General features: G+C 35.9%; 2 protein-coding genes across 9 annotated transcripts in view; one reads left to right on the forward strand and one right to left on the reverse strand.

The window, feature by feature from the left end:
- Positions 1-23,713, forward strand: part of SAP30 (Sin3A associated protein 30) — a 136,354-nt gene that overhangs the window by 7,606 nt on the left and 105,035 nt on the right. Inside the window, exons 4-6 of one of the 8 annotated variants that reach the window (XR_016393465.1) lie at positions 460-630; positions 4,749-16,304; positions 22,332-22,502. The exons of 3 other annotated variants lie outside the window; for them this stretch is intronic. Coding sequence is in view for 1 of the 5 variants with exons in the window: in XM_089912712.1 (XP_089768838.1) it covers positions 460-630 (171 nt within the window). In the remaining 4 variants the exon portion in view is untranslated. Of the gene's footprint in view, positions 1-459; positions 631-4,748; positions 21,709-22,331; positions 22,503-23,713 lie in introns of those variants that run through there. 4 more of the 8 variants (XR_016393466.1, XR_016393467.1, XM_089912712.1 and 1 more) reach the window with 4 other exon arrangements.
- On the reverse strand, positions 6,996-10,148 carry SCRG1 (stimulator of chondrogenesis 1). Its single transcript, XM_022594890.3, has 2 exons — positions 9,862-10,148; positions 6,996-7,300 (listed from the first exon to the last, which is right to left on the reverse strand). Exons 1-2 carry the CDS (start codon positions 10,101-10,103, stop codon positions 7,246-7,248), a joined length of 297 nt encoding a protein of 98 aa, XP_022450598.1. The 5' UTR covers positions 10,104-10,148; the 3' UTR covers positions 6,996-7,245.

Here is a 23,713-nt window from a genome sequence, read left to right on the forward strand (position 1 = left end):
AGTCATCCATTGATGGACATTTAGATATTTGGATTTCCACCTTTGGCTATTATGAATAATGCTGCTATAAACATTTGTGTACAAGTTTCTGTGTGGACATGTCTTCATTTTCCTTGGATATATATCTAGGAGTGGAGTTGCTGAGTCACATGGTAATTCTATAACGTTTTGAGGAACCTCCAAACTTTTCCATAGTGGCTGTATCATTGTACATTCCTAACAGCTATTTCTCCAAATTGCTAATACTTGTATTTCCTTTTTTTTTTTTTTTTTTTATTAAAGCCATCCTACTAGGTGCAAAGTGGTATCTCACTGTGGTTTTGATTCACATTTCTTTTCAGTTCCTTTGTTCATTATTAAATTGGGTTGTTTTTGTCGTTGCTGAGTTGCAGGAGTTCTTTTTTTTTTTTTTTCCCCCGGTATGCGGGCCTCTCACTGTTGTGGCCTCTCCCGTTGCAGAGCACAGGCTCCACACGCGCAGGCTCAGCAGCCATGGCTCACGGGCCCAGCCGCTCCGCGGCATGTGGGATCTTCCCGGACCGGGGCACGAACCTGTGTCCCCTGCATCGGCAGGCGGACTCTCAACCACTGCGCCACCAGGGAAGCCCCTGTAGGAGTTCTTTATTCTAGGTATTGACTCTACATCCAATATATGATTTACAAATATTTTCTCCCATTCTGTAGATTGCCTTTTCACATTCTTGTTAATGTTCTTTGATGCATAAAAGTTTAAAATTTTTATTTAGTACAATTAATTTTTTTCTTTTGTTGCTTATACTTTTGGTGTCAAGCCTAAGAATCCATTGCCAAATCCAGTGTTATAAAGATTAGCCCGTATGTTTTTCTAGGAATTTTATAGTTTTAGCCCTTAAATTTAGGGCATTGACCCATTTTGAGTCAATTTTTGTATATGGAGTGAGGTAGAGTTCCAGCTTCATTCTTTTGAATGAGGTTATCCAGTTCCAGCAGTATTTGTTGAAGAGACTGTTTTTTCCCCACTGAATGGTCTTGGCACCTTTGTCAAAAATCAGTTTGCCATAGATGTTTTGTTTTATTTCTATATTCTCAATTCTGTTCCTTTGGCCTATATTAAGCCAGTACCATACACATTTGACTACTGTAGCCTTGTAGTAGGTTTTAAAATCAGAAGGTTTGAGTCCTCCCACTTTGTTTTTCTTTTTCAGTATTGTTTAGGATATTTGGGGCCCCTTGCAGTTCCATATGAATTTGAGGATTGGCTTTTCTATTTCTGCAAAAAAAAAAAAAAAAAAAAAACAAGACCATTAGAATTTTGATGAGGATTGTACTGAATCTGTAGATCGCTTGACAGTTACCATCTTAAAAATGTTAAGTATTTCAATCAGTGAACATGGATTATCTTTCCATTACTTTTAGGTCTTCTTTAATTTCTTTCTGTAATGTTTTGTAGTTTCCAGTGTACAGGTCTTTCACCTCTTTGGTTAAATTTATTCATGATATTTTATCCTTTTTGATGTTATTATAAATGGAATTGTTTTGTTAATATCTTTTTTTGGATTGTACCTTACTGGTATATAAAACACTGATTAGTGTGTGTTGACCCTGCTGAATTCATTTATTAGCTCTAGTAGTATTTTTGTGGATTTTATGATATTTTCTATATATGGAATCATGTTATCTTTAAATAGAGATAATTTTACTTCTTGCTTTTTAATTTGGATGCCTTTTATTTATTTTTCTTGCCGAATTGCTCTGACTAGGACTTACAGTACAATGTTGAGTAGTAGGGATGAAAACAGGCATCCTTGTCTTGTTCTTTATCTTATGAAGGCAGCTTTCAGTCTTTCACCATTGAGTATAATGTTAATTGTGGATATATCATAAATGCTCTTTATTAAGGAAGTTTCCTTCTATTCTTAGTTTGCTGAGTTTTTTAATCATGAAAGGGTGTTGAATTTTGTCAAATACTTTTTCTATAACTATTGAAGTAATCATATTTTCCTCCCCTTTGTTCTGTTAATTTAGTGTATTACATTGAATTGTTTTCTTTGGTTGAACCACCCTTGCATTCCTGGGATAAATATCACTTGGTTATGGTGTATAATCCTTTTAGCGTGCTGTTGGGTTTGGTTTGTTAGTATTTTGTTGAAGATTTTTACATCTATATTCATAAGGGATATTGTTCTATATTTTCTTCTGTCTTTATCTGACTTTGTTATCAGGATAATGCTGGCCTCATTGAATGTGTTAGAAAGTGTTCTCTCTTTTTTTATTTTTTGGAAAAATTTGAATAGGAGTGACATTAATTTATCTTTTATCTTTTTGAATTCACTAGCAAAACCATCTGGTCCAGGACATTTCTTTGATGGAAAATTTTTGATTATTGATTCAATCTCTTTACTTATTATAGGGCAGTTGAGGTTTTCTATTTATTCTTGAGTCAGCTTTGGTAATTTTGTGTTTCTAGGAATTTGTCCATTTCATCTATTTTATTCAGTTTGTCATACAATTGTTCATAGTGTTCTCTTATAATACTTTTAATTTCTGTAAGGTTGGTTGTAATGTCCCTGCTTTTATTTGTAATTTTAGTTATATGTACTTGCTCTCTCTTTTTTTTTTTTTTAGTAGTCTAGCTGAGGGTTTGTCAATTTTGTTGATATTTTATTTGGTTTCATTGATTTTTTTTGGCTGCATTGGGTCTTCATTGCTGCGTGCGGGCTTTCTCTAGTTGTGGTGAGTGGGGCTACTTTTCATTGCGGTGGGCAGGCTTCTCATTGCAGTGGCTTCTCGTTGTGGAGCACAGGCTCTAGGTGCGTGGGCTTCAGTGTTTGTGGCACATGGGCTCAGTAGTTGTGGCTCGTGGGCTCTAGAGCGCAGGCTCAGTAGTTGTGGCACGCAGGCTTAGTTGCTCTGCAGCATGGGGGATCTTCCCGAACCCGTGTCCCCTGCATTGGCAGGCGGATTCTTAACCACTGCACCACCAGGGAAGTCCCTCTAGTTTCTTAAGGTGCAAAGTTCAGTTGATTTGAGATCTTTCTTCTGTATTAATGTATATGTTTGCAGCTATAAATTTCTCTCTGAGTACTTCTTTTGCTGCATCCCATAAGTTTGGTATGTTTTATTTTTGTTTTCATTCATCTCAAAGTATTTTCTGACTTTCCTATTTCTTTCTTCTTTGACTCATCGGCTGTTAAGGATGCATTGTTTAATTTCCACATATTTGTGGATTTTCCTGTTTTTCTTCTGTTATTGATTTCTAGCTTCATTCCATTATGGTTAGAGAAGATAGTTTGTATGATTTCAATTTTTTTTATTTATGGAAAATTGTTTTATGGGCTAACAGACTATCCTGAAGAATGTTCCATGTGCACTTGAGAAGAATGTGTCTTCTGCTATTGTTGGGTGAAGTGTTCTGTATATGTCTGTTAGGTCTAGGTGGTTTAGAGTATTGTTCAAGTCCTCTGTTTCCTTTTTAATCTTCTGTCTAGATGTCTATCCATTATTTAAAGTAAAGTATTGAGACCTCTAACTATTATTGTAGAACTATTTCTCCTTTCAGTTCTGTCAATGTTTCCTTCATATATTTTCTGGCTCTGTTGTTTGGTGCATATATATCTGTAATTTTTATATCTTGTTGTGGATTGACCCTTTTAACTATAAAATGTCTTTCCTTGTCTCTTGTACAATTTTTTTAATTTAAAATCTGTATTGTCTGATATTTGTATAGCCATGCCAGCCAGCTCTCTTTTAGCTGCTATTTGTATGGATTTACATAGTTTTGATAGCAAAATTCAGATTATGATCTAGGCAAGTGATGGTGGTTCAAAAATAAATTTTTGTCATGTTATTGCTTATTTATTTAACTGGAGTTAGTTTAAAAGTGTCAAGAAATGTCTTATATGCATATATATTTTTTTAAGTGTGTGTACTGTTTACTATAGAATTTATTCTTTGGGGATTAGGATATTTCTTGTATTTCTTTGTAGCTAAAAGCTGATACTATAAACTTTAGTTTACTATATGCATCATGTCCCAGTTGCATTTATAGTCTACATAGTCAACTATAGTTCTCAAATAATAATCATATTAATTGCTACTAGATTATCATATATGTGTTTGTGTGTGTGTGTATTCCCTTTAATGTATATTTAAAGTAGACATCAAGTCAGTTTTATACCCATAGTACCCAACAGGCTTACGTTTTGACTTCTAAAACTCTGGAAATGGAGATCACATATACTTCTTTCGTTGAAAATTTACTATAGGTTTTTATTTGTAAAATTCTGAGAGTATATTGGCTACATGTATGGCATGCATTTCTCTCCAGGTATACCATTATACCAAGTTGAGCACATTTTGGTGATACCATTCTATAGAAGTAAATTGAGGAAGCTAATTCAATGTTAATTTACTATACTTTTCTAATACCAGTTTCTCTTTAATTCTTTGACAGAAAAGTTTAGGTTTAGGTGGTTAATGCAGTATGATTTAGAAATATATGAATTTGATAATTTTTTCCTTTTGGGAAAATTATTTTAAAGCCCATAGTATTTTACTGGTAAGATTATTTACATTTTAAAAGTACCTGTCATAATACTTTGCTAAGACAATTTATTATTGAAAGAATTCATGTGTATTTCTGGGCAATTATAAGGAAGTTAAGGTTGCAGAATGAGCTGTGAATGTTCTTACCTGTCCTCTCCCTCTAAGAGTTGTTGCTCATTGTTTTGTTTCTCCATGTTGCTTCCAATTCTCTAATAATCCTTTAGGATTAGTACCTAATCCCAGCAAACAAAAATATTCAAGGAGTCCCTATGGATTATGATGAGGAAAAGAAAAATTTTATCAAGAAGAGATGAGCTATTAGTAAGTATTACTGTCAACTTTGTGCTCAGCACCATGGAATTCATAGTAAGAACAAGGATATAGAAAGTCAAAGATAAAAATACAGAAATTGTTATTCATTTAAGCATTTAACATATATGAGCTATCTGAAATGTACTTGTCGCATACAAATAAAAGTTTGCTTTCCTAAAAAGGAAATAGATTATCTGATGCTATTAAATAAAGCAGTGGTTAAGACTCTAGATGCTAGAGGAAAACTGTCATATTCAAAACCTGGCTTTACTGCTCTGATAATGTAACTTAATATGAGCTACTTAATCTCTAAGCCTTAGCATTTTTGTCCATAGAACAGGAATTGTGATAGTACCTACCTCGTTCAGTTGAAACACAGTGTTTACCACAATAGTACATTTTTAATAAAAGCTTAGTTGTCTTTTGTTGTAGCTAAAAGCTATTGAAAAAATAAAGGATCTATTCATTAAATGACTGAATGAGATGTTTGCTTTTAAAAACATATTGATCAAGTCAGAAAAGGTTGCATAGGTAAATTGTGTGAACATTCATGTTTTTACATTTATTTGGTAAAACATATTGACCAAGTCAGAAAAAGTTGTATAAGGTACATTGTGTGAACATTCACATTTTACATTTATTTGGTAATTTACATAAAAAACAGTGTGTGCTTCTATAATGCATTCATTTCTAAAAGAATGTAATGCAATTTGATATTACAAGTTATTTCCAGAAAGGAGAGAATATGAAGAACAGTCATAATAATCTATAAAATTCCATTTATTAAATATTTAGCTTTTTTCCAAATACTATTTTTCTCATCATGTTTTGAGTGCAGTAATAAGGGAATATTTAGTAAAAAGCCATTGTTGAATTGCCTTGTTTTTTTCTCCCTCAAAGAGAGTCTATACCAAGTAGAAAATGTACTGGTGATTTTCTTTATTTACCTATTCTATGCACTGTTCCAGAAAGGATATAAGACTTCTGTTATTGTGTTAGTTTGACTTTAATACCTGTCAATTCAGTGAAGGAAAAAAAAGCTCAATCAAATCATATACTATGTTGATAAAACAATATATTTGAGTTTTTTTAAAACAATTCCACTTCTTCATGCATTTTTGTAGAAGTCATACTATTTGAAAACATGTTCTGACTTATGTTTTTGCAGCTTTTAAGAGGAACTGAATTCTAATTACCTCAAAATTGTTTTGTTTAGCCCAGTAACACCTATTGAACACTGAAACTATTCTGGGTGTGGTCTTGAGAAACAGATCAGGGACCTCCAAGGATGTATTTCAGTGAAACAATGTCACTGTAACTCAAAATGGTTATCTCCTAGATTTACTACGAGTGTGGTGCTTCTCAAACGTTTCCCCACAGCAGTACTTTATATAGCACCCTCCACTTCTCCTTTGTAGCAGCAGGCTTCACATTTATAAATATTTGTAATGATTACAGTTTTGTTAGAATACAAGTTCCAAGAGGAGAAGTCCATCTTATTCATTACTACATCCCCAAATCTTAATAACAGCTGGCACTTAGCGAGTATCTAATAAATTTTTATAGCATGAAGGACTTTCTGAAATTAATTCTGCTGGCTACTCGTCAGTGCACACCTCCAAAGGTGTGGAGCATAGTCCAAAACTGCCTCTAACACCCAGAAAATATCTTTGAAGGCATCCATTTTATTTACCTTTAAAATTCATGTGACTTTAAATTCTCATCCATTACATGTTTCTTTTAATGTGTTTTGTTATTCCCAAGAAAAATGGACACGTTAGGGGTATGTAGCATAGTTTTAAGGATACAACTATGTGAGTGTTTTGGAACTGGAACTGTCTTCAAATTCTGTCTTGATTTTTAGCAAATACCTTAAACTTGAGTTAGCATCTGAAAAGTGGGTTTAAGAATACTTATCTTGATGGTTTTGTGGTTTTTTAAGAGAGCAAAATGCAAATGTGCTTAAAGTACTTGGCATACATAGTATATACTCAAATATTGGCTCCCTTTTCCCCCTCTTACTAGGAAACTTCTAGTTTCCCTTCCGAGAACCTCAATTTTTCTCTGGTTCTTTTCATTAAGTATAGATGATCTATCAAGAACTGAAAGTATTCTCCATCTTTGAGCCAGGGTTATGGCTCTTCCTCTCAGGGACAGAATTCTTTTACTGAGCACAGTGAACACCTTGTAGATGAAAATTTTCTAGTCAAAAATTTTAAACAATTTCCACAGAGAAAAATTAAATGGAATTTTTATTACTGCTAATTTAACACAAGTTTACTTAGGCAAGTAAGAATTTATAGAATCTGTGCTTTATTGCACTGCATAGAAACCAGAAATACAGCTACACTGTTAGAGTGTGGTTTGTGGGGAATTAAGAATGGTGTTGTCTGGAATACAGGATGATTCTCAGTGATTGTTGCAAGGAATCACGAAAGAGATCTTTGGTCCAAAGAAGACATCTCTGAAAGAGAGCAGAACATGAATTAAATCCAGCTGAAAGTTAAGATACATGTTAGACTTTTCTGAGCAAGAAATGGACGGTGATTTCCAGGATTTCAGATATGGCTATTCTTTTTAGGTGAATAAAGTACAAAGAGAGTGAGTGGGAGGACTTTTGCCACAAGAGCAGCAAAGACCAAGAAGGTAATCAATTCTTCTACTTTCCCCCATCTGCCATGGACATTATGCTGTCGTTTGTCTATAAAGAAAAGGAAAGATTGGGTGATTTCAAAACCAAAATATTCATTTCTCTGATATGGGTGGGGATATGCCATGAAGTTTAAATCTACAGCTAAGAAACAGAAGATTAAAAATTTGTTGGGAAGTCAATAAGTAAATTTCTAGGTTTTATAGGGAAAGGTGAAATTTTGAGCTACTCAACTCTATCCACTCTTGTTGGAAAGATCACATAAGGTTATGTATAATAAAAATGCACGGTATAGGGCTTCCCTGGTGGCGCAGTGGTTGAGAGTCCGCGTGCCGATGCAGGGGACACGGGTTCGTGCCCTGGTCCGGGAGGATCCCACATGCCGCAGAGCGGCTGGGCCCATGGGCCCGCTGAGCCTGCGCATCCGGAGCCTGTGCTCCGCAACGGGAGAGGCCACAACAGTGAGAGGCCCGTGTACCGCAAAAAAAAAAAAAAAAAAAAAATGCGCGGTATAATATAAAATTGTGTATATGTGCAAGGTAGTATTATGATTATGGCTCATTAGAAATATACTTAGCATGCAATGTACAGCATGATGACTGTAGCTAACACTGTTGTATGATATATTTGAAAGTTGCTAAGAGAATAGATCCTACAGGTTATCACAAGGAAAAAAAATTTGTAACTATATGAGGTGATTCGTGTTAACTAAACTTATTATGCTAATCATTTCACAATACAGTTGACCCTTGAACAATGCAGCAGTAAGGGGTGCTGAGCCTCTGTGCAGTGGAAAATCCGTGCATAACTTTACAGTCAGTCCTCCATATCTGTGGTTCGACTTCCGAGGATTCAACCAACCATAGATGGGATAGTACTGTGGTATGTATTATGTTTAGTGAAAGAAATTTACGGATAAGTGGACCTATGCAATTCAAACGTGTGTTGTTCAAGGGTCAGCTGTATATGTATATCAACTCATTGTGCTGTACACCTTAAACTTATACAGTGCTGTATTTAATTATATTTAATGCAACTGGCAAAGTAGAATGGCAAAATAAAATTTGTGTTTATAGGCAAAAAAAATATATATATACTTAGATATTTGTTGCTACTGGGAAAACTGTAACCCAAACTCAGATAGAAATTATTTTCATATATCCATACTTCTAGCTCATCCATTAACAATGGATAATCACAAAATTATATCATAAAGTAAGTACATTTCAATAAATTAGTGTCAAGTCTTACAAAAAAGTAAACATGATATTTTAATATTAGATGGCGTTTCATTTATGTAGGAAAAGTTAAATCATTTTATGGAATCAGTTAACTTGAGCTCTTGATATCATTGTTTAATCAAGTGATTCTCAAATTTTATTTTGCATCAGAATCACTTGGAGGGTTTAAGCCATAATTGCTGTGCTTTCTCTCCATTGTTTCTGATTCAGTTGCTTTGGTCTGGGGCCCAGGGATGAACTACGTTTTTAACAAGAACTCAGGTAATGTTGAAGCTGCTGTTCTGGGAACCATACTTAAGAACCAACTGGCTTGGTAGAAAAAATACCCAGGCCAAATCAGAAGACCTGTGTTCTAGTCTTAGTGCTGATATTAGCTAGCTATGTGGGATGGTGGTCATTTTACCTCTGTACACCTTTCTTTGATAAGATGGTTATATCTGCCCTTTCTAGCTCACAGATTTCTTAGAAAAATGAAGAATATGATGATATGTTGAAAGTAATTTGAAAAAGCTGATTTCAATATGAAGTAGCCAAGATCATAGTATTTGAGCTTCCTCAATAACCAGGAGAAGATTATTTTAAAATCAAGAGCTATAAATATTTATTTATCTACCTTTGTATCATACTTAAAATACATCTACTTTCCAAGTCAGTGGACAATCTCTATTCAGTTAATTCCTGGTTAACTCATACATAGAGCTAGAAAGTTTTTCTTTCACCATTACCAAACTTTTCCATCCAGTTACTTGATCTGTTTACTGGGATCTTTTATCTAAAGCCTTCTATTAGTTTTCATATTAGTTTAAGATGTCAGCCTTGAAGGTGACTTCAGCTACCAGAAGATTTTTTTGTGTGTGTGGTTAAAAATCAGATAGGAAAATTAGAATTTAATAGATTGGAGTGTTATTAATTTCCTGTATCTCATTTAGTTTTACTAAAATCTGCCAAACTCTGTCTCTTAAATGAAAACATTCATTTCGGTACATATGGTGATGATCCTAAAAAATAGCTGAGATTTGAACAGGGTTTTACTGAAAAGGGTGATTAATTTTAGCACACTCATTATGAAGGTGTGTTAAAGAGTTGTTGTACATACACTTCACAGCAATATGTTTTGTGATTGCATTTCCTTACTTTGGGCAGCAGAGCAATTCACTGAAGTTGCAGTAACAGATCATCTCACATCCCTTCCCATCCCAGAAGTGATCCTGGATGTTTACATCAATCTTTGTCAGGTCAGCTACTCCTTCTGGAAGATTGTGACAGTTGCGATCTTTCAGTATCTTTCTGTAGCAAGAGAGGCGATTTGCAGGCATGGCTTGGACTCCTAGCAGCAAAGTTAGTCCAACGGTGACAGCAAGTACTATAAATTTCATTTTGGCTTTTGGCCCTGAGATAGAAGAAGAAACAAAATGTATCAGTGTTTATATGTTTGTTTGTTTGGTTTAAAGATGGAATTCATCTGAACATAAAGTCCTGCAGCATTCTCATAAACTCTTGAATAGAAAGAGTGGGCACTGATTTTTTCTACTATCTTTGAATGTCTCTCAAGTTTAGTTTTATGACCACCTACAATAAAAATCACTTAGAATATTTGTTAAAAATGACATGCCTGAGCTCCACAAAGAAATATTGAGTGAGAGTTATGTGAGGGAGGGGAAAGGGAGATAGTGGGAAGAGACAGAATCTGTGTTTTTAAGGACCCAAAGTCATTTTTTTCAGTATATTCAGTAGATAAAAACTGCTTTGTAAGGTGATAAAACTCAAATTTCTGGAACAAATAACATCATTGTGTACAGTGATTCTTGACCTTGCATATCCAACAACATTGTCCAAGAATCTGGGTCCAACCCTGACAGAAACAAAAAGCCAGTTATCCTGACATTGACAGATTATATTCTATAGAGATATTTATAGTTAAGTTTTTAAAACTTTCAGAATTATTTTGGGGACCCATTTTTGTTGCATATTTTTAGTAATTGTGAACTCTTCTCCCACATGGGTTACATTTTAGCCTCAGTTGAAAACAGAGGCTTGAATTCCCCATGAGAGGCATTTACCCTGTTCTTGAACACCTACCGTGATGGGAAACTCATGGTTGACTAAATCCATATATTCCACTGATACAGTTCTAACGTTTCCCTTACTGGAAAATATTTTTCTGTGGCTACCACCCACCAGTTCTAGTTTGAACTCTTGGGGTCATACCGCAAGTCTAATTCCTCTTTCAGGAGATAACACTTTAAGTATCGTATCTGCGTACAACTATAGAATATGCATTATCTATTGAATCAGGTTTTTCTGGCTTCCATGTTAAACATGAAGAAAATGGAGGCTCTTGTAGTAAAGGAAAACTAGCAAAGTAGTTGGAGGAAGCAGAATCAGACTCCACAGCCATTCAGATTTCATCTTGTTGGCAGGTGCTGAAGTGCCTTTCCTACCTCTGGAGTATTAAAAAGGGAGGAAGAGGGCTTCCCTGGTGGTGCAGTGGTTGAGAGTCCGCCTGCCAATGCAGGGGACACGGGTTCGTGCCCTGGTCCGGGAAGATCCCACATGCCGCGGAGCGGCTGGGCCCGTGAGCCATGGCCGCTGGGCCTGTGCGTCCGGAGCCTGTGCTCCGCAGTGGGAGAGACCACAGCGGTGAGGGGCCTGGGTACCGCCAAAAAAAAAAAAAGGGAAGAAGACAGATATGTATATTGTACGATGAAAGAAAACAATATCGTTGAAAGGAAATTTTACTATGAAGTTTTCAGTGATTAGATGCACCTCAAAGGTCAGTTATTTTAGGTAAGATAATGGGTTCAAAAAAAAAAAACTTAGTTATTTTAGAGCAGTTTGGCTTACAATAAAATGGAAAGGTAGCTGCAGATTCCCATGTACCCCCTGCCCCACACATGCACAGTCTCCCATGTTATCAACATCCATCACCACATGGTACATTTTACCAAGGATGACCCTACATTGACACATCCGAATCACCCCAAGTCCATAGTTGGCCTTTGGTTTCATGCCTTGTGTTGTACATTCTATGGGTTGGACAAATGTGTAATGGCTTATACCCATCATTTAAATATCACACATGGTATTTTCACTGCCCTAAAAGTCCTCTGCGCTCTGCCTATTCATCTCTCCCCACCAACCTCCAGCCCCACAGCAACGACTGGTCCTTCTTATTGTCTTCATAGTTTCACCTTTTCCATAATGTCCTATAGATGAATCACAGTATGTCAGCTTTTCATATTGGCTTCTTTCATTTAGTAATATGCTTTTAAAGTTCCTCCATGTCTTTTCATGGCTTGACAGAGCTATCTTTATTTTTTAGCACTGGATAATATTCCATTGTCTGGATGTACCACAGTTTATTTATCCATTCACCTACTAAAGGACATCTTGGTGGCTTCCAAGTTTTGCCAATTATAAATAAAGCTGCTGTAAACATCCTCATGCAGGTTTTTATGTGGACATGTTTTTAACCTCTGTGGATAAATACAAAGGAGCATGATTGCTGGATTATATGCTAAGATTATGTTTAGTTTTGTAAGAAACCATCAAACTGTCTTCCAAAGTGGCTGGATTATTTTGCATTCCCACCAGCAATGAATGAGAGTTCCTGTTACGCCATATTCTCAGCAGCTTTTGGTGTTGTCAGTGTTGTGGATTTTGGCCATTCTACTAGGTGTGTAGTGGTCTCTCATTGTTTTAATTTGCATTTCCTGATGACATATGATGTGGAGCATCTTTTCATATGCTTATTTGCCATCTGTATATCTTCTTTGGTGAAGTGTCTGTTAAAATCTTTGGCCCATTTTTAAAGTCAGGTTGTTTGTTTTCTTATTGTTGAATTTTAAGTGTTCTTTGTACAGTTTGGATAACAGTCCTTCAGCAGATGTGCCTTTTGCACATATTTTCTCCAAGTCTGTGGCTTATCTTCTAATTCTCTTAATATTTTCTTTCAAAGAGCAGGTGTTTTTAATTTTAATGAAGTCCAGCTTATTAATTATTTTTTCATATATCATGTCTTTGGTATTGTGTCTGAAAAGGCATCACCAAACCCAAGATCATCTAGATTTGTCCTATGTTATCTTCTAGGAGTTTTAGAGTTTTGTACTTTACTTTTAGGCCTATGATCCATTTTGAGTTAATTTCTTGTGAAGGGTGTAAAGCCTGTGTTTATATTCATATTGGGGCATGTGGATGTCTGGTTGTTCCAGCACCATTTGTTGAAGAGACTGTCTTTCACATTGTATTGTTTTTGCTCTTTTGTCAAAGATCAGTTAACTATATTTATAGAATTCTATTTCTGAGCTCTCTATTCTGTTCCATTGACCTATTTGTCTATTCTTTCACCAGTACCACACTGTGTTGATTACTGTAGCTTTATTGTTAATCTTAAAGTCAGGTAGTGTCAGTCCTCCAACTTTGTTCTTTTCTTTCAATATTGCGTCGGCTATTCTGGGTCTTTTGCCTTCCATATAAACTTTAGAATCAGTTTATCAATGTCCACAAAATAACTTTCTGGGATTTTTATTGGGATTGTATTGAATCTGTACATCAAGTTGAGAAGAACTGGCATCTTGACAATATTGAGTCTTCCTATCTCCATGAACATGGAATATGGAATATCTTTCCACTTATTTAGTTCTTTGGTTATGTTCAACAGTTTTGTAGTTTTTCCTCATATAGATCTCGTTGTATATATTTTGTTAGATTTATACCTAAGTATTTCATTTTGGGAAGGTGCTAATGTAAATGATACTGTGTTTTTAATTTCAAACTCCACTTACTCATTTTTAGTAGATAGGAAAGCAGTTGACTTTTATATATTAACCTTCTACCCTACAACTTTGCTATGATTTAGTTCCAGTAGTTTTTTGTTGAGTCTTTTGTATTTTCTACATAGACAACCTGTCATCTGCAAACAAAGATAGTATTATGTCTTCCTTCCCACTCTGTATACTTTTTATTTCCTTTTCTTCCCTTATTGCATTAGCAAGGGCTTCCAGTATGATGTTGAAAAGGAGTTGTGAGAGTCAACATCCTTACCTTGTACCTGATGTTAGCGGGAAAGCTTCAAGTTTCCCACCATTAAGTATAATGTTACCTGAAGGTTTCTTTAGACAATCTTTATCAAGTTGAGAGCATTCCCCTCTATTTTTAGTTTACTGAGAGTTTTTATCATGCTTGAGTTTAAATTTTATCAAATGCTTCTCCTGCATCTATTGATATGATCATGTGATTTTTATTTTTTAGTCTGTCAATGTGATGGATTACATTAATTGACTTTCAAATGTTGAACCAGCCTTGCATACCTGGGATAAATCCCACTTGATTTTGATGTATCATTCTTTTTATACTTGTTTGGATTCAGTCTGCTAATAATTTGTTGAGGATTTTTGCATCTATGTTCATGAGAGATATTGGTCTGTAGTTTTCTTTTCTTGTGATGTCTTTGGCTGGTTTGGGTATTAGGGTAATGCTGGCCTCATAGAATGAGTTAGGAAGTATTCCCTATGCTTCTATGCCTTGAAAGAGATTGTAGAGATTTGATATACTTTGTTCCCTAACTGTTTGATAGAATTCACCAGGGAACCCATCTGGGCCTGGTGATTTCTGTTTCGGGAGGTTGTTAATTACTGATTCAATTTCTTTAGTAGATACAGATCTACTCACATCATGTATTTCTTCCTGTGTGAATTTTGGTAGATTGTGTCTTTCAAGGAATTGGTTCATTTCATCTAGGTTATCAAATTTGTGGGCTTTTCCTTTATTATCCTTTAACTTTCCATGTGATCTGTAGTGATGTCCCCTCTTTCATTTCAGATATTAGTAATTTTGTGTCTTCTCCTTTTTTTTCCTTAGTTAGCCTGGATAGAGGCTTATTAGTTTTATAGATCTTTTCAAAGAACCATCTTATGGCTTCATTGATTTTCTGTGTTGATTTCCTGTTTTCAATTTTATTGATTTCTGCTCTAATTCTTACTATTTCTTTTCTTCTGCTTACTTTGGAGCAAATTTAATTTGCTCTTTTTCTAGTTTCCTAAGGTAGAAACTTAGATGATTGATTTTAGATCTCTCTTCTTTTCTAATATATGCATTCATTGCCTTCATAAATTTCCCTCTATGCACTGCTTTTGCTGCATCCTGCAAATTTGGTAAGTTGTGTTTTCATTTTCATTAAATTCAAAATATTTAAAAATTTCTCAAGATTTCTTCTTTGACCTATGTGTTATTTAGAAATGTGTTTAATCTCCACATGTTCTTCTGTTTTCCAGTTATCTTTCTGTTATTGATTTCTAGTTTAATTCCACTGTGGTCTCAGAGCAGACCTTGTGTGACTTCTTTTAAATTAGGTAAGATGTGTTTTATGGCTCAGAATGTTGTCTATCTAGGTGAATGTTGCAGGTGAGCTTGAGAAAGACGTGTATTCTACTGTTGTTGGGTGAAGTGATCTACAGATATCTATTATATCAAGTTGATTGGTGGTGGTGTTGAGTCCAACTATGTCCTTTCTGATTTTCTGCCTGCTGGATCTCTCCATTTCTGAGGGAGGGGTGTTGAAACCTCCAGCTATGATAGTGGATTCATCTACTTTTCCTTGCAGTTGTATTGGTTTTTAGCTCATGTAACCTGATACACTGTCGTTAGGCAAGTATCTGTTAAGAATTGTTATGTATTCTTGGAGAATTGACCCCTTTATCATTATGTAATACCCTTCTTTATCCCTGATAACTTTTCTTACTTTGATGTTTGAGCTGTCTGAAATTAATATAGTTCCTCCTGCTTTCTTTTGGTTATTGTTAGCATGATGTATTTTTCTCCATCCATTTACATTTGATCTATATGTGTATTTATATTTAAAGTGAGACAACACATAGTTGGGTCATGCTTTTTTTTTATGGTTATATTCTTTTAATTAAATCTTTAATTTTATTTAAATGAAATAATGATTTCAGATAGGTCTACCTATCCTTCATAAAATGAAGCAAATCTAAAATCCTTTTAACATACTAATGGTAACTCATTTTCATTGATTAAAGTTATATTTGATTTACTGATAGCTAATATTCATGTCATCATTTTTGAAATCAGAAATAAAATTATGTGTGTACGTGTGCTCAAAGAATAATATACTAGGTTTTATTTTCAGAGATTTTTGAAATGAACTTGAAGATATTTTAAAGTAAGCCAAAATATTAGAAAGGTTTTGCTATATTCCACTGAAGCAGTAAAGGTCATGCTTTTTGATCCATTCTGACAACCTCTGTCTTGTAATTGGTGCATTTAGATCATTGACGTTCAACATTGACATTGATATAGTTAGATTAGGATCTACTATGCTTATTATTGTTTTCTGTTTATTGCTATTGTTCCTATTTTTCTCTTCCACTCTTTTTCTGCCTCCTTTTCCGGTTTCAATTGAGCATTTCCTATGATTCCATTTCTCCCCTTTCTTAACGTATTAGTTATACTTTTTCTTTTTTACTTTTTCAGTGGTTGCCATAGTGTTTGCAGTATTCATTTATCCCTAACCGAACTCTGCTTTCAAATAATATTATAACACTTCACAGTATAGTAATGTGAGTACCTCATAATAAAATAATTCTAATTCCTTCCTTTCATTCCTTGTATCATTGCTGCCATTCATAAGCATATATATCTATACATATATATATCTTTATCTATATACACATATAACATAGATAGTTGAATACATTGTTGCTATTATTTTGAACAAACCACTACCTCTTAGCTCAATTAAGAATAAGAAGAATAAAAGTTTATTTTACCTTCTCTTATTCTAATTCAGTGCTTTTACTTTATGTAGATCCAAATTCCTAACCTATATTATTTTCCTTCTCTTGAAAGAACTTTTAACATTTTTCACAAGGCTGGTTTACTGGCTATGAATTCTCTCAATTTTTGTTTGTCTGAGAAAGTCTTTATTTCTCCTTTACTTTTGAAGGATAATTTTGCATAGTACAGAATTCTAGGTTGGTAATTTTTTTTTCAACATTTTATTTCACTCCACTCTCTTCTTGTTTGCACAGTTTCTGAGAAGTTGGATGTAATTCTTTTCTTTGTTCCTCTGTAGGTAAGGTGATTTTTCCCCCTCTGACATCTTCTAGGGACCTTTTCTTTATCTTGGTTTTTCTGTAGTTTGAAAATTATCTCCCCATGTGTAGATTTTGTGTGTGTGTGTGTGGTATGCGGGCCTCTCACTGTTGTGGCCTCTCCCGTTGTGGAGCACTGGCTCCGGACACGCAGGCTCAGCGGCCATGGCTCACAGGCCCAGCCGCTCCGTGGCCTGTGGGATCTTCCCGGACCAGGGCACGATCCCACGTCTCCTGCATTGGCAGGTGGACTCTCAACCACTGCACCACCAGGGAAGCCCCCGTGTGTAGATTTTTGACATACGGTCTACTTGATGTTCTCTGAATTTCCTGCATCTGTGGTTTGGTTTCTGAAATTAATTTAAGTAAATTATCAGTCATTATTGTTTCAAGTATTTTTTCTGTTCCTTCCTCTCTTTCTTCTCCTGGTGTTCTTGTTATGCGTGTGTTACACCTCTGTAGTTGTCACACAGCCCTTGGAGGTTCTGTTCCTGCTTTTTTTTCAATGTTTGTTCTTTTAGACTTTCAGTTTTCAAGGATTCTATTGACCAGTCCTCAAGCTCAGAGATTCTTTCCTCAGCTTTGTCCAGTCTACTAATAAGCCCACCAAAGGCATTCTTCATTTCTGTTACAGTGTTCTTTTTATCTCTACTATTTATTTTTGGTTCTTTCTTAGGATTTCCATCTCTCTGCTGGCATTGCCCATCTGTTCTTTCATGCTGTCCACTTTATCCATTAGACCCCTTAACATATTAATCACAGGGTTGTTTTTATGCATTTTAAAATTTTACTGTAATAGGTATAGTATCATTAATTTACATTTAATATTTTGCATGCTACATACATTTAAATAGGATATCCCTTTCTAATACCCATCTAGTATCAGGAAAATGCTTGTAAGTTTGTTCTACCTTGTTGGTAATGGCATGCATTTTAAGTGGCATTGGGCATCCCCCCCACTCCAGTCCATCATCTTTAATCACAGTTGTTTTAAGTTCCTGGTCTCATAATTCCAACATCACTTCCATGTCTGATTCTCATGCTTGCTTTATCTATTTGTCTTTGGTATGACTTGTAAATTTTTCTTGATAGCCAGATACTATGTACCAGGTAAAAGGAAATGCTGTAACCAGGCCTTTGGTAATGTGGTGGTGAGATATGAAGGGAGAGGAAGCATTCCATGGTCCTGTAATTAGGGCTTGGTCTTTTAGTGAGACTGTGCTTCTGGGCTGCGAACTTCACAAATGTGTCTCAGTTCTTTCCTCTCCCCTTAGGTGGGACAGGATGGCTAGGTGGGCTGGAGTTGGGTATTTCCCTTACCCCAGATCAGTCGGGCTCTGATAATACTCCAGTTGATTAGGCTCTGGTTCACTAGTTTCTCCCAAGGGCAAGGCCTTGTTAAGAAGAACAGAATGTTCTGACATATTTCAAGAGGGTTCCTTTCCCACCACCTGCCAGAACCTTGTGGAGATTTTTCTCAGTATTCACGTAGGAGTAGAATAGCTGGTAGGTGTATGTTTTACATTTTAAGGAATTGCTAAATTGTTTTTCCAAAGTGGTTGTACTATTTAAAATTTCCACCAGTAGTCCAGTTTGTCCATGTCCTCTCCAACACTTGGTATGGTCAGTCTTTTTTATTTTTTGCCATTCTAATAGCTGTCTCGTGGTTGTTTTATGTTGTATTTTCTTAATGATTAATGGTATTGAGCCCCTTTCATATGCTTTTGTTCATCTGTGTATCTTCTTTGGTGAACTGTCTGTTCAAATCTTTTCCCATTTAAAAAAATTGGGCTTGTGTTCTTGAGTTGTGAGGGCTGTTTATATATTCTGGACACAAGTTCTTTATTAGATATAATAATATCTAATAGAGATATTATTTATTAGGGCTTGGTCTTTTAGTGAGATCAAGCCCTAATAAATAGGTTTTGCAAACATTTACTCTTCATGCATGGCTTTCCTTTTCACTTTCTTGACAGTGATTTTAAAAGAAGCAAAAGTTCTTAAAATTAATGAAGTCTAATTTCTCAATGTTTTTAATGGAATGTGCTTTTGGTGTCATAGCTAAGAAATTATTGCCTTACCCAAGGTCACAAAGTGTTTCTTCTATGTTTTCTTCTAAAGTTTTGTAGTTTTATGTTTCACATTTAGTTTCGTGGTCCATATTAGTTTTTTTTGTTTTTTGTATATAGTGCATATGGATTGAAATTCTTTTTTAGGTTTTTTCAACTATGGTTGTCCAATAGTTTTAGCACTATAAGTTGAGAAGACTATTGTTTCTCCACTGAATTGCCTTTGCATCTTTGTCAAATATCACTTTTTAATATATGTGTGGGCCTGTTTCTGGACTCTGTTCTTTTCCATTGATCTATTTGTTTATTTTTATGCCAGTACTACAGTTTTGATTACTTATGCTTTGTAGTAATTCTTGGAATTGGGTAGAATTATCCTCGAACCTTTGTTCTTCTTTTACAAAGTTGTTTTGGCAATTCTAGGTTTTTTGCAGTCTATTATGAATTTTGTTATCAGCTTGTCAATTTCTACAGAAAAAGCCTGCTGGAACTTTGGTTGAGATTGCATTAAATCTATAGATAAATTTGGAGAGTATTAGCATCTTAATAATATTGTATCTTCTGACCTCTGAACATATTTTTCCATGCTTTTATTTTTACTTTTTGTGGCTTTGTATTTCAAATGTGTTTCTTATAGACTGCCAGTCTATAGGTTGGTCTTGCTTTTTTATCTAAACTGACTACCTCTGCCTTTTAAGGGCAGTGTTTAGACCATTCACATTTAATGTGATTATTGACATGGTTAGATTTAAATCTGTCATAATTTGTTCTCTGTTTGGTCCATCTGTTCTTTGTTTCTTTTTCCCTCTTTTTATGTGCTCTTTTGGATTAACTGAAATTTTTTTATAATTTCACTTCTTCTGTTGGCTGATAAGCTGTTATTCTTCACTGTGCTATTTTGATGATTGACTTAGGGTTTATTTTATCTATTTTTACTTATCATTATCTTTCTTCAAACGATATTATGATGCTTTACATTAGTATAAGAACTTTACAATAATATATTAACATTTCTCTCCTCCCATCCTTTATGCTATTATTGTTATATATTTTTTATGTATATGCTATAAACCCCAAGTATATTATTTCATTTAAACAGTCATTTAAACTTCAGGGATTTAAATAACAAGAAAAAATATTACACGTTTATCCATGCAGTTTCTATTTCTAGTGCTTTTCGTTCCTTTGTGTAAATTCATATTTCCATTTGATATCATTTTCCCTATACCTGAAGGATATCCTTTAATATTCTTATCATGTAGGTTGGCTGGTGATGAATTCTTTCAGCTTTTGTATGTCTGAAAATGTCTTTATTTCACCTTTGTTTTTGAACAAAGGTTATAGTATAACAGGTTATAGTATGATAGGTTGGCAGTTTTTTTCTTTCAGCGCCTTAAGGATATATCTGTTTTTGTTTTTGTTTTTGTTTTTTTTGCGGTACATGGGCCTCTCACTGTTGTGGCCTCTCCCGTTGCGGAGCACAGGCTCCGGACGCGCAGGCTCAGCGGCCATGGCTCACGGGCCCAGCCGCTCCGCGGCATGTGGGGTCTTCCTGGACCGGGGCACGAACCCGTGTCCCCTGCATTGGCAGGTGGACTCTCAACCACTGCGCCACCAGGGAAGCCCGATATATCTGTTTTATTGTTGCCTTTTAATTCTAACATGTATCAGTTCTGGGTTGGTCTCGATTGATTGATTATTCTAATTATGAGTTGTTTTCCTGCTTCTTTGTATGCCTGGTAATCTTTGATTGGATGTCAGAAATTTATAATTTTGCCTTATTGGATGCTGGGTATTTTTATATTCTTATAAGTATTCTTGTGCTTTGTTTTGGGATGCAACTAAGTTAGTCGGAAGCAGTTTGATCCTTGCAAGTCTTGCTTTGATGATTTGTTAGGTGGTTCCAGATCTGTTCTCAGTCTAGGGCTAATTATTCCTCACTACTGAGGCCATTCTTTCTCTGTGAGTATTCCTGGCCTTTTGAGTACCAGGCACTCTGTTCTCTAATCCTTTCAGATAGTCCTCCTCCCCTCCCTGCTTCCATAGTTCCCTCATTTGCATACACTAATCAATTTTCTGCCAAATACTTGGGTGGGGCCCTCTGCAGACTCCGGGGTTCTGTCTCTGTGTATCTCTCCTCTCTCAGGCACTCTGTTCTGTGGTCTCCAGCTGCCTTGGTCTCCCTGACTCTCAGCCCCATTTCTACAAGTCAGGGAGTTGGCTGGACTCTATCTGGGTTCCCTCAAGGCAGTAGACTGGGGGAAATTGCAGGGCTGACGTCACTTGCTTCCCATCTCCCAAGAATCAGTGTTCTTCCTTGCTTGAAATCCAGTGTTTTGACAAAGGTTGTTTCATATATTTTGGCTGTTTTTTGTTGTTGTTTCAAGGAAGTGGGCAGATCTGGTTTCTGTTACTGCATCTTGGGCAGAAGTAAAGCTTTCTATATCACTCTCACTATTTGTAGCTATTTTGGGAGGAATATGAAGGACAGATACCCAAATCTTACAGATTCTGAAAATGAGCTGTGTGGTACTCTGTTGATTTTAACACAAGCCGAATTCTCAGAAGTATGTTTCTCCCTCCTTCTACTCTCCCTTCCCCAAATTGAAATATAGTTCCTCTGATGTGCATCTCTTAGATAGGGTAAGTGGCTATTTGTCCCAGAATTCAACAAATAATACCCAGTATGGTTGCACAGGAGCCATTCATTTAGGCTGCCCTTCCTACTTCTACAATGGTGCTTGTAAACTTTGTCCTCGATGAAATAGGCTGCTGAAATGTAGCCCAGAGTCGCTCTCTAATCTTCAGGCCCAGATCTTCTTGTACTTCCTCTGCACAGACCAGCATCAACCCAGCAAGGATTTTCAGGAGAAGAGCAGCCATTGCTGGGAAGGTGGGGAAGTGAGCGAATAGTGCTAATGTGCGGGTCACTGATCAAGCTATTCAGCAATCACATGAGAGAGAGGAGAACAGGAGTAAGCTGCTTTTACTTAGTTTCACTTAACAAACGTTTTTTAGTGTTTCATTTATGCCAGGCACTGTCCAGAGTGCCAGGAATACCAAAGGAATTAAGGAAAATATCAATAACTAAACCCATCCTCTTCCGACAACTCCACTTTCTTTGAGTCAAAGCTAAAGTCATTGCAGTGACCTCCATATGCAATCTGGCTCCCCATCACCTCTCTGAAATCATCTACTCTTCACCTTGTTTGTTCTGTTCCAGCTGTTCCTCAAAAATGCCATATGCATTCTTGCCTCAGGGCCTTTGCACTGGTTATTTCCTCTGCTTGGAAAGCTCTTCCTCCAAATATCTGCATATCTAACTACCTCACCTTCTTCAAGCCTTTGCTCCTCAATAACACCTACCCCACTGTCCTATTCAAAATTCTGTCTCCACTTACCTGCACCCCTATGTTCACTGCAGCACTGTTCACAACAGCCAAGACATGGGAGCACCCTAAGTGTCCATCAACAGAGGAATGGATAAAGAAGGTGTGGCACAGATATACAATGGAATATTACTCAGCCATAAAAAAATGAAATAAAGCCATTTGCAGCAACATGGATAGACCTAGGGATTATCATACGAAGTGAGGTAAGTCAGAGAAAGCCAAATATCATAGGATATCACCTATATGTGGAATCTAAAAAAATGATACAAATGAACTTATTTACAAAACAGAAACAGACTTACAGACACAGAAAGCAAACTTATGATTTTCAAAGGGGAAAGGTCGGGGGGAGGGACAAATTAGGAGTTTGGAATTAACAGATATATACTACAATATATAAAATAGATAAAAAAACAGAGACTTACCATATAGCACAAGAAATTATATTCAATACCTTATAATAACCTATAATGGAAAAGACTCTGAAAAAGAATATATATGTGCTGTACACCAGAAACTAACACAACATTGTAAATTAACTATACTTCAATTTAAAATGTTTTTTAATTAAAAAAATAAAACTCTATCTCCTCTTTCAGATTCTCAGTCTGCCTTACTTGCTCTGGTTTTCCATGGCATTTATAAACCTCTAAATTATTATAAAATATTCTTATTGTGTCTCCCCAAACTTGAATGTAAGCTCCAGGAAGGCAGGATTTTGTCTGATATGTATCCAAGTACGCTAAACAGTACCTGGCACGTTAATGAAAGAATAAATAATATATCCTAATCTTTAGATGCTTATAGCCAGGGAAGGAGGAGTTTCTCAGATTGCTAAACTCAATATCTAGTTGCAGAGAACTATTTATGCCTGGAAGAGGTTACTGAGCTACCAAATCCTTAAATTTGCATGTCATCAGGTACTACTGTTTTAATTTAATTGTATTTAATTTTTTCTAAATAGTTTGACTTTAATATGTACTTCCCAATTTCTTTTGTTTGCTTGCTTTTTGTCAAAACTAGCATTTATTCTGGCCTACTAGCTCATACCTGACTTAAAAATATATGTTTCGGGCTTCCCTGGTGGCGCAGTGGTTGAGAGTCCGCCTGCCGATGCAGGGGTCACGGGTTCGTGCCCCGGTCTGGGAAGATCCCACATGCCGCGGAGCGGCTGGGCCTGTGAGCCATGGCCGCTGAGCCTGCACGTCCGGAGCCTGTGCTCCGCAACGGGAGAGGCCACAACAGTGAGAGGCCCGCGTACCGCAAAAAAAAAAATATATGTGTGTGTGTGTGTGTGTGTGTGTGTATATGTTTCTGTGTATGTGTACCTTTATCAGAAGATTCAACAACAAACATCACCTGGCTTTTCTCTAACCCCCCTCACCAGATTCCTCTCTATCAGAAGGTGGGGTGT

The sequence above is a fragment of the Delphinapterus leucas genome, chromosome 6 (genome assembly GCF_059928025.1).
Source record: "Delphinapterus leucas isolate spDelLeu-1000000601 "Yukka" chromosome 6, BTC_Dleu_Yukka2, whole genome shotgun sequence".
Classification (NCBI taxonomy): Eukaryota; Metazoa; Chordata; class Mammalia; order Artiodactyla; family Monodontidae; genus Delphinapterus; species Delphinapterus leucas.